General features: G+C 46.1%; 1 protein-coding gene across 1 annotated transcript in view; it reads left to right on the plus strand.

Moving 5' to 3' along the window:
* The window catches only part of LOC149457034 (uncharacterized), a 35,314-nt gene that overhangs the window by 21,363 nt on the left and 1,666 nt on the right, over positions 1-12,285 (plus strand). Inside the window, exons 7-8 of the mRNA XM_089684147.1 lie at positions 8,596-8,695; positions 11,252-11,587. Coding sequence (XP_089540273.1) covers positions 8,596-8,695; positions 11,252-11,587 — 436 coding nt within the window. The remainder of the gene's footprint in view (positions 1-8,595; positions 8,696-11,251; positions 11,588-12,285) is intronic.

The raw sequence follows: 12,285 nt of genomic DNA on the forward strand, positions 1-12,285 counted from the left end.
TGTGTTCTTCTATTGTTGTGACTTAGATGACGTTCAGAGCACATTTTATGCCCAATTCATGCAAAACTCCACGTAATCCCAAGGGGTTCACATACTTTCTCTTGCAACTGTATGCGAGTTTTTCATTTTAGTATTCAATTATTCTTGATTGAGGTTTTAAAGAACACCATTTGTAGGGCATCAGCTTAAGTATTAAAACAGCATATAGAGTATGCAAATGTCATTATTAAGACCCTAAATATACAGTATATTACTGCAGTTTTATAAAAATAAAAAACAAATATATATTTAAATACATAAACCTGTAGACTGAGCAATAAGGACAATTGCAGTAATTCTGGGTCTATTTCCAATAAAAACATTTTGTTAGTCCAGGCTCGTTTACACTAGTGTCGCATTCTGTGTTGAACTGTTTTTCCGAGGGCATTTGGTCGCTGGCGAGGAACATTAAAAGCCTGCGCTGCTGCGCCGCTGTGCCGCATCCTCCCTGCAACTGTATTCAATGCACACAGTTGCGGCACAGCGGCGCAGGCTTTTAATGCTCCTCGCCAGCTCCTTTTTGCTTAGTAGGGGGGATGATTTTTTACCACCCCCCCCATCCCTCAACAACAAGTGTAGACTAGCTCTTAATCTTTTAAATATTGCATCAATGATTCTCAATTCATTTTCTCCAGGTGTGGCCAAAATATTCATCATTATCAATTTTGTATTGCTGTCATTCCTTCCATTTCACATTGCTTATTAAGGTCTCTAATCACCGCTAGGTGGCTCCTCTTTTTTTTTTTTGCCAGCCTTTGCATCCTTGGACGCATAGGCTTTTACAGGCATTTAGGGGCAGAAATCTGAACGCAACAAAATTGCATTCCAGAAAGCAGCATTTGGGCAGAAAAAATGCTCAACCCACTTTAACACGTTTGAAAAAACGTGGCTTTAGGCATGCTTCTCAGGGTGCTTTTCTCCATCCAGGAGAAAGGTGTTCAGAAGAACTGAGTGCGCATGAAGCCCTATAGGAGCAGAAATATGGCTTTTATTGGATGGTAAAAATATAGAAAAGAAAAAATTTGGAAAAGTGTGCATATGGACGTTAAAAAAGTGTTTATGTGTCATATGTTGTCTTATGTTTTGGATATTCATCAAGCGAAGTGGATGGTGAAGACTGAAAAGTAAATAAGTCATTTAAAAAAATGTTAAAAATGATGAATGTAATAAAATGTTGCTTTGTGATAAAAAGGTGTTTATTTTATTGAGTAATTGATTATATTTGATTAATTGATTCGTTCTATTGAATAACTTAAAAAAGGGGAGTTTTCATCGGTTGGATGGGTTAAGAAAAAAAATGACAGTCCAAAGATGTTGGTCATCAGTCCTGGGGCAAAACAGTTTTAGGGGTGCTCATTGTTAGGGCCATACTTAGAAATCATGCTGCCTTCAGGTACACCTAAATGATCAAGCTCTGGGAGAGTCAGTACATTTGGATACATACCGTATTTTTTGCTCCATAAGACGCACCTAGGTTTTAGAGCAGTGGTTCTCAACCTTTCTAATGCCGCGACCCCTTAATACAGTTCCTCATGTTGTGGTGACCCCCAACCATAAAATTATTTTCATTGCTACTTCATAACTGTAATTTTGCAGTGGGAGGAGTAGTGCCACGTCACTGGTGTCAGTGGGAGGAATAGTGCCACGTCATTGGTGTCAGTGGGAGGAATAGTGCCACGTCATTGGTGTCAGTGGGAGGAATAGTGCCACGTCATTGGTGTCAGTGGGAGGAATAGTGCCTCATCATTGGTGTCAGTGGGAGGAATAGTGCCACGTCATTTGTGTCAGTGGGAGGAATAGTGCCACGTCATTGGTGTCAGTGGGAGGAATAGTGCCTCATCATTGGTGTCAGTGGGAGGAATAGTGCCCCATCACTGATGTCAATGGGAGGAATAGTGCCCCATCATTGGTGTCAGTGGTAGGAATAGTGCCCCATCATTGGTGTCAGTGGTAGGAATAGTGCCCCATCATAGGTGTCAGTGGGGGGAATAGTGCCCCATCATTGGTGTCAGTGGGAGGAATAGTGCCCCATCATTGGTGTCAGTGGGAGGAATAGTGCCACGTCATTGGTGTCAGTGGGAGGAATAGTGTCCCATCACTGATGTCAATGGGAGGAATAGTGCCCCATCATTGGTATCAGTGGTAGGAATAGTGCCCCATCATTGGTGCCAGTGGTGGGAATAGTGCCCCATCATAGGTGTCAGTGGGGGGAATAGTGCCCCATCATTGGTGTCAGTGGGAGGAATAGTGCCCCATTATTGGTGTCAGTGGGAGGAATAGTGCCCCATCGTTGGTGTCAGTGGGGGGAGGAATAGTGCCCCATCGTTGGTGTCAGTGGGGGGAGGAATAGTGCCCCATCGTTGGTGTCAATGGGAGGAATAGTGCCCCATCATAGGTGTCAGTGGGGGGAATAGTGCCCCATCATTGGTGTCAGTGGGGGGAATAGTGCCCCATCATTGGTGTCAGTGGGGGGAATAGTGCCCCATCATTGGTGTCAGTGGGGGGAATAGTGCCCCATCATTGGTGTCAGTGGGGGGAATAGTGCCCCATCATTGGTGTCAGTGGGAGGAATAGTGCCACGTCATTGGTGTCAGTGGGAGGAATAGTGTCCCATCACTGATGTCAATGGGAGGAATAGTGCCCCATCATTGGTGTCAGTGGTAGGAATAGTGCCCCATCATTGGTGCCAGTGGTAGGAATAGTGCCCCATCATAGGTGTCAGTGGGGGGAATAGTGCCCCATCATTGGTGTCAGTGGGAGGAATAGTGCCCCATCATTGGTGTCAGTGGGAGGAATAGTGCCCCATCATTGGTGTCAGTGGGAGGAATAGTGCCCCATCGTTGGTGTCAGTGGGGGGAGGAATAGTGCCCCATCGTTGGTGTCAGTGGGGGGAGGAATAGTGCCCCATCGTTGGTGTCAATGGGAGGAATAGTGTCCCATCATAGGTGTCAGTGGGGGGAATAGTGCCCCATCATTGGTGTCAGTGGGGGGAATAGTGCCCCATCATTGGTGTCAGTGGGGGGAATAGTGCCCCATCATTGGTGTCAGTGGGAGGAATAGTGCCCCATCACTGGTGTCAGTGGGAGGAATAGTGTCCCATCACTGGTGTCAGTGGGAGGAAAAGTGCCCCATCATTGGTGTCAGTGGAAGGAATAGTGCCCCATCACTGGTGTCAGTGGGAGGAATAGTGCCCCATCATTGGTGTCAGTGGGGGGAATACGGCCCCATTATTGGTGTCAGTGGGAGGAATAGTGCCCCATCATTGGTGTCAGTGGGAGGAATAGTGCCCCATCATTGGTATCAGTGGGAGGAATAGTGCCCCCATCATTGGTGTCAGTGGGAGGAATAGTGCCCCATCGTTGGCATCAGGGGGAGCAATAGTGCCCCAACATTGGTGTCAGTGGGAGGAATAGTGCCCCATCGTTGGTATCAGAGGGAAGTATAGTGCCCCATCGTTGGTGTCAGTGGGAGGAATAGTGCCACATCGTTGGTGTCAGTGGGAGGAATAGTGCCCCATCGTTGGTGTCAGTGGGAGGAATAGTGCCCCATCGTTGGTGTCAGTGGGAGGAATAGTGCCCCATCGTTGGTGTCAGTGGGAGGAATAGTGCCCCATCATTGGTATCAGGGGGAGCAATAGTGCCCCAACATTGGTGTCAGTGGGAGGAATAGTGCCCCATCGTTGGTATCAGTGGGAGGAATAGTGCCCCATCGTTGGTATCAGTGGGAGGAATAGTGCCCCATCATTGGTATCACTGGGAGGAATAGTGCCCCATCATTGGTGTCAGGGGGGGGAATAGTGCCCCATCATTGGTGTCAGTGGGAGGAATAGTGCCCCATCATTGGTAATAGTGACACCAATGATTGGGCACTATTCCTCCCACTGACACCAATGATACTTACCTTGCTGACCCCTGCTCCAGCCTGGGCTGGCTCGCTCCCTCCCTCTCCCATGGTACAAACACTTACCGGTCAGATGGCTTCCTTCTCCGGCCGCTTTCCTCCTCTTCACTCGCTCGTGCTTCGCGGTGCCGCTCGGCTCCTCCTTTCCAAGCTCCACCTCCTCGCCGGTGATTGGCCGCCTGTGTGCCTCTCTTGAGCTACAGTTCCGGCGGCCAATCACCGACGAGGAAGGATTGATCCCGGGGGTGTGTCCAGATGACAGGGACGGCATGTCATCCCGCCCACACCTGCAGACGGATCAAGGAGCGGTGTCTCGGTTCCTAAGGCCATCGGAAATATGTGTTTTCCGATGGTCTTAGGCGACCCCTGGGAAAGTGTCGTTCGACCCCCAAAGGGGTCGCGACCCCCAGTATGAGAACCACTGTTTTAGAGGAAGAGAACATGAAAAAAAAATATTCTGAACCAATGTATTGCAGACATAGTACCAGAGATGACCAGAGACTGCGGACACAGTACAGGAGATGACCAGAGACTGCGGACACAGTACAGGAGATGACCAGAGACTGCGGACATAGTACAGGAGATGATCAGAGACTGCGGACACAGTACAGGAGATGATCAGAGACTGCGGACACAGTACAGGAGATGACCAGAGACTGCAGACAGTACAGGAGATGACCAGAGACTGCGGACACAGTACAGGAGATGACCAGAGACTGCGGACATAGTACAGGAGATGACCAGAGACTGCGGACACAGTGCAGGAGATGACCAGAGACTGCAGACACAGTGCAGGAGATGACCAGAGACTGCGGACACAGTACAGGAGATGACCAGAGACTGCAGACATAGTACAGGTGATGACCAGAGACTGCGGACACAGTACAGGAGATGACTGGAGACTGCAGACATAGTACAGGAGATGACCAGAGACTGCAGACATAGTACAGGAGATGACCAGAGACTGCAGACATAATACAGGAGATGACCAGAGACTGCAGACATAGTACAGGAGATGACCAGAGACTGCAGACACAGTACAGGAGATGACCAGAGACTGCAGACAGTACAGGAGATGACCAGAGACTGCAGACACAGTACAGGAGATGACCAGAGACTGCAGACACAGTACAGGTGATGACCAGAGACTGCGGACACAGTGCAGGAGATGACCAGAGACTGCGGACACAGTACAGGAGATGACCAGAGACTGCGGACACAGTACAGGAGATGACCAGAGACTGCAGACATAGTACAGGTGATGACCAGAGACTGCGGACACAGTACAGGAGATGACTGGAGACTGCGGACATAGTACAGGAGATGACCAGAGACTGCGGACACAGTACAGGAGATGACCAGAGACTGCGGACATAATACAGGAGATGACCAGAGACTGCAGACATAGTACAGGAGATGACCGGAGACTGCGGACATAGTACAGGAGATGACCAGGGATTGCGGACATAATACAGGAGATGACCAGAGACTGCAGACATAGTACAGGAGATGACCAGAGACTGCAGACATAGTACAGGAGATGACCAGAGACTGCAGACATAATACAGGAGATGACCAGAGACTGCAGACATAGTACAGGAGATGACCAGAGACTGCAGACACAGTACAGGAGATGACCAGAGACTGCAGACAGTACAGGAGATGACCAGAGACTGCAGACACAGTACAGGAGATGACCAGAGACTGCAGACACAGTACAGGAGATGACCAGAGACTGCGGACACAGTACAGGAGATGACCAGAGACTGCGGACACAGTACAGGGGATGAGCAGAGACTGCGGACACAGTACAGGAGATGACCAGAGACTGCGGACACAGTACAGGAGATGACCAGAGACTGCAGACACAGTACAGGGGATGAGCAGAGACTGCGGACACAGTACAGGAGATGACCAGAGACTGCGGACACAGTACAGGAGATGACCAGAGACTGCGGACATTGAACAGGAGATGACCAGAGACTGCGGACATAGTACAGGAGATTACCAGAGACTGCGGACATAATACAGGAGATGACCAGAGACTGCAGACACAGTACAGGAGATGACCAGAGACTGCGGACACAGTACAGGAGATGACCAGAGACTGCGGACACAGTACAGGAGATGACCAGAGACTGCGGACACAGTACAGGAGATGATCAGAGACTGCGGACATAGAACAGGAGATGACCAGAGACTGAGGACACAGTACAGGAGATGATCAGAGACTGCGGACACAGTACAGGAGATGACCAGAGACTGAGGACACAGTACAGGAGATGATCAGAGACTGCGGACATAGAACAGGAGATGACCAGAGACTATGGACACAGTACAGGAGATGACCAGAGACTGCAGACACAGTACAGGGGATGAGCAGAGACTGCGGACACAGTACAGGAGATGACCAGAGACTGCGGACATTGAACAGGAGATGACCAGAGACTGCGGACATAGTACAGGAGATTACCAGAGACTGCGGACATAATACAGGAGATGACCAGAGACTGCAGACACAGTACAGGAGATGACCAGAGACTGCGGACACAGTACAGGAGATGACCAGAGACTGCGGACACAGTACAGGAGATGACCAGAGACTGCGGACACAGTACAGGAGATGACCAGAGACTGCGGACATAGAACAGGAGATGACCAGAGACTATGGACACAGTACAGGAGATGACCAGAGACTGTGGACCTCTGGGGGGGGGGGGGGGCGGGTACCTGAATTTGACAGGTACCCACTCCTACTTCCACAGAGTTGTCCTCCTTCCCCATCTTCTGGGACACATGACAGGTTCCAGAAGACTGCCGGACCATTCACAAAGCGCGGCACTTCCTGCGCATGCTCAGTGGGCACCTGGATGTGAAGCCGCAAGCTGTGCCCACACTATAGATGCCGGCGCCAGGAAGAGAAGATGGTGAGGACAGCTCTGGACCGAGGAACAGGTAAGGTTCTGCTGCAGAGAAGTGCCGAGCAGCCGGCCCGGTATTCTGACACGGCGGCGGTGGGAATTCCGGGCCGGCCGCTCCATATTTTCTCCATAAGACTTTTTTCTTGCGGAAAAAAGTGCATTGAAAAATTAGTAATTACTTCTTGTATGATGGTGTTTTATCTGCAGAGACGTGGCAGCTCTGCGGGATGGCACCCACATAGGCCAACCTTTTCATGGTTTGGTGGCAGGAGCACCAGGTCTCTGGAGATGGGATCAGGTGCTTCTTCTAATACATTGGTGGTCTCATCTTTAGTGTAGTTTGAGGTTCTTCAATGAGTTTTGGGGATATTTAAATGAGAACCAGGGGTGGACTGACCATTTGGAAACTCGGGCACTGCCCAAGGGCCCGCGGTCAGTAGGGGGCCCCATGAGATGCCCGTGGTACCTTTTTCATAGGCTTTTTTGAGTTTGGGCAAGGACACAGGGGCCCCATGACCTCCTATTGCCCAGGGGCCCCATGAGTTGTCAGTCCGCCTCTGATGAGAACTAATTTGAGGTTCCCTGGAACTGAACGAGCTCTGAGTACTGATTTCCTGGATATTTCTCTGACGGGTTCAGTGACTGATCATAGGATCCAAACACAAGTTTACCAGAGACCAGCTTCTAGAAGTTCTCTCCTGGGTGCTGACAGCTCCTGGGCATGATGGAACAGCCAGTTTAATAGAATTAGGAGGCATTGCTCTAGATATGACAGAGAGGTACGAGGGATGGAGGGGAGATTCCCTGAATGTGGGTACAAGAAAAAAAAAAAAATCAATAGAAACAACGATCAGGGGAGGCGTCTCAGAAGTAGAGCATTTGTATGCAGATCAAGAGGTCCCTGGTCCAAATCCTGGTGCTCCCTTTAGAAAAATAAAGTTAATGTAGAGTTTGAAGAAATTTTGGGGAAATCTGTTTTGAATTTTAAGCAAAAAAAAAAAAAATCATCAAATAGTGAAGCAGCCAGGGAGCATAGCTCAGTGGTAGAACATTTGACTGCAGTTCGAGGGGTCCCCGTTCCAAATCCAAGTGCCCCCTTGAAACTGGTGCAGTTAACGTAGGGTTTCATACAAGGGAAAAAAAAAACTTTGGGTTTCACTCTTTTGGAGATCCATCTGTGATCACCGTTAAGTGAGCAAGTGAAGAAAAAGGGAGAGCATAGTTTGGGGACATAGGTCAGAGCAGTGGTGTATTTTGGTTTTGTGCTGCCCTAAGCAAGACAAAAATCACGCCCCCCCATCTAAATTTGTCCCACCCTTTCCTGTTTAGGTTCAACCCCTTCATCTGTACACCATTCCTCCTGGAAGCCTCCCCACCTGGGTACAGACCGGCCAGGCCGTATTCTGCCCCTTGAGACAGATGCTGAGGGCACACCTGAGACCTTCTGCTACTACTCATCCCTGTTACATCTTGTGAGTGCCCCCCACAGTCAGGTTGCCTTCCCACTGGGCTTCTTGTGTATTGCCGAACTTGGACTCTGCACCCACCCACCCACCCACCCACAAGGTAGATCCTTGCACTGCAACTCCATGGCCTTTCAGACAGCTGGAGTCCATCAGACATCTCTACATGGTCTTCATCTGAGGACGCCCTAAAAGTATTGTATGGCCCGTTAACGCATACCGCCCTCAGCCAGCATGTGCTCCTAGTGATAAGGGAGTATTATAACGTGTAGGTCCAACGTCTACAGACATCAGATGAGGTGGAGGACCGCCCGCACACTTTGATCATGCTGAAACCCTTTATCATTCCCAACTTGCTGCTGCTGTTTGTCGGTAAGTCAGATTATTGCTGCCTACTTCACATTTCACTGAGAACACCAAATATTCATGTAGCTTTTCCATTAGCGAACTGCATGTGTGAGATGATGTTTACCTACAAAACTGCTTCACCGGGGTCATGACCAAGTCCTTGCTATAGGTGAAGGCCATTTACGTATCTCATGAAGCCTGGCCGAAAAACTTCCAGGATGTTGCTAGGATGTTGCTAAGATACTCCTAGCTATTACTGCTCACCTCCACCGTCACAGGAGTGAACTCTCAAACACTGAGCTCAGGGTTACTGAATCAGGGGAGAGAAAGAGCATGTGAAGGGTTTGAATCAGAGAAAGTGCTCCTCCTGTGATGGTGAAGTTGAGCAATAATAGCTGGGCCTTTCTTAGCAATGCCCTAGGACTTTTCCATCCAGGCTTCAGGGAGTTCATAAATGACGTACACTTATCGCAAAGCCCACATGGAAGACAAATATATTTGAATTGCTACAATGTTGGCCATATTCAATAGATTTCAAAATATATTTCCATAAATATATATATATATACTGCACGTAGAAATGCATTTTTATTACAAAATATATGAAAGATATTTTTAAAAATACATTTCAAATATCCTGTATGTCTTTAAAAATACAAATCTACATTTTTGGAATGCATTTACAAATAGTTTTCAGATATTTAGTAATATATAAAAAAACGCATTTCAACATGCAGTATATAAATATATATATATATATATATATATATATATATACATATATATATATATATATACACATATATATATATATATATACATATATATATATATATATTTATATATACATATATAAAGCGCTGAGCAAGCTGTTGGTGCTGTATAATAATAATAATAATAATAATATATATATATATATACTGTATATATACTGCATGTTGGTGTTGAAATGCATTTTTTATATATTACAAAATATATGAAAAATATTTTTATAAATATATATTTTTTAGATATATTCTTCAGATTTTTTTAACATATAAAAAAGTAATTTTAACATATATTTTTACAAATATTTGTAAATGCATTCCAAAAATGTAGATTTGTATTTCTAAAGACATACAGTATACTTGAAATGTATTTTTAAAAATATTTTTCATATAGTTTGTTATAAAAATGCATTTCAACATGCAGTATATATATATATATATATATATATAAAAACTGAAATATATTTTGAAATATATTGAATACAGCCAAAATTGTAGCATTTCAAGTATATGTCAATATATTTAGGAAGAATATTTTTAAAATATATTTCAAATATATTTCCTGGCCAATAATTCATAGCTGGGACCCACTGATTGGCTGAGTGAATGACAGGAGAGAGCTCTGTATTGGTAAACAGCACAGAGCTCTTCACAGACAGCAGCAATGTGCCATTTTTTTTCCCCAGCAAAGCAGGGAGTAAAAAATGGTACATTGCTTAGTAAAATAGAACACAGTACACACGATAAACATTGTTAGGCACACAGTTAACCCTTTGATTGCCCCAAATGTTAACCCCTTCCCAGCCAGTGTCATTAGTACAGTGACAGTGACATTATTAGCACTGATCACTGTATCAGTGTCAGTGGCAGTTAGTCCGTTCCCACAAAGTGTCAGGTAGTGTCAGATTTCCCTCCGCCCTATGACAGTCCCACCAAAAGTCCCTGCTCGTTGCCATTACTAGAATAAAAAATAAATAAAAACAAATTGCAGTATATACCATAGTTTTTAGACGCTGTAACTTTCATGCAAACCAATCAACATACACTTTTTGGGATTGTTTTGTTTTCTAAAGACATGTAGCAGTATACATTTTGGCCTCAATTTTATGAATAAATTAGATTTTTTAAATTTTTTGTTGGATGTTGTATAGCGGAAAGTAAAAAATATTCTTTTTTCAAAATATTTTGGTCTTTTTTCATTTATATAATAAATAATCAAAAACCCCGCAGTGATCAAATACCGACAAAAGAAAGCTCTATTTTTGTGGAAAAATATAATATAAATATCACTTAGGTACAGCATTGCATGACTGCGCAATTACCAGATAAATTAGCGCAGTGCTGAATAGCTAAAAAATGGCCTGGTCATGCAGGGGGCAAAATTTTCCGGAGCTCAAGTGAAAGCTCAAGTAAATTTCCTATAAATTGAAGCCATGTAAGTCATTTATAGTGATCACCCTTTTTTTTTTAATGATCCTGGTGTTCAGGCCAGGGTCCTCGTCAGGGCCGGACTGACAACTCATGGGGCCCCCGGGCAATAGGGAATCATGGGTCCCCTGTCTCCTTGCCCAAACTCATAAAAGCCTATGAAAAAGGTACCAGGGGCATCTCATGGGGCCCCCTACTGACCCTGGGCCCTTGGGCAGTGCCCGAGTTTCCAAACGGTCAGTCATCCCCTGGTCTTCGTATTTATTACAGTGAAAAATATACAGTAAGCAGATTCAATTTTTGTGCCTTTTTTTGATCACATATGTGACTATTACATAATAAATCTCATCATCTTCTGGGTTTTTTTCTCCCCTGCTGACCCCAGTGCCTGAAAGCAGACAAGCCAGCAACAGCAGTCATTTCCTACATACTTCAGGCTTGGATCTGGTCAATGCCATGCTTGGAGACAATGTTACCCTGCCGTGCAATTTCAGCACAGATGATTCAATGGAACTGACTGAGATGGCCATATCTTGGTCCAAGGATGGCGAGAAGAAATGGGTCTTCAGTATGGAGGATGAATCGGTGCAAGGGACACTCTCTATTGGAAAGGCTGACCTACATCTGGTGCACATCCGGTGGGAAGACGGTGGGACATACACTTGTGTCATCAAATATCGATCACAGGAGAAACATGTAACTACAATCGTTGTTGTCAGAGGTAAGTGAGGGGGAAGCAGCATGAGGAGCCAATCAGTTGTGCAGCTATGCTCATGAACTAACAATAGGAGGAGAGAAGAGTGGCAAGAGAGAGGAGCTCATCCATCCGCTGCTTCTCCTTTTACTGTCCAGTCATAGGTTGGGGAATGGGCCAGGCCAGTTAGTGTGACCTAACCGCTGCAGAGAAAAATAAGATCCCCTGTCCAGCCAGACAAGGCTGTGCTGAGTAAATGACGGGACTGGATGGACAGACATACCCAGTGCCGGGACAAGGTCATCCAACGCCCAGGGCAAAGATGACAAACTGCACCCCCTCCCCCGTTCATGATGTGCAAGCTGAGGGGATCCTACGCCCAGCAAATCAAAGTCACTGTCACTTTCACTAACCAGCCTGGTAACAGAAGGAAGGCGCCCTATAGTAAACCATTGCGCCCAGGGAAGCCGTCCCTCCTGCCCACCCCTTGTCCCGGCCCTGGACATACTAGTTCTTTGGTGGGTCCTTGATGACAGCTGCCTATCATCTGTTTATTTAGCGGTTTGCCTGGGGTCCCACACTTTTCCAATTCAGAGATAATTCCCTTTATCCTCGCAAATAATGATAAATAGCAGAATATCAGAGTTCCAACAGTTATTTTTGCACCTTTATCCCTATATCTGGGAGGTTACTGAATGTATTCATATACAACTCTTCTTTGTGAA

The sequence above is a fragment of the Staurois parvus genome, unplaced genomic scaffold (assembly GCF_062004578.1).
Source record: "Staurois parvus isolate SC_StPar_1 unplaced genomic scaffold, SC_StPar_1.0 ptg000338l, whole genome shotgun sequence".
Lineage (NCBI taxonomy): Eukaryota > Metazoa > Chordata > Amphibia > Anura > Ranidae > Staurois > Staurois parvus.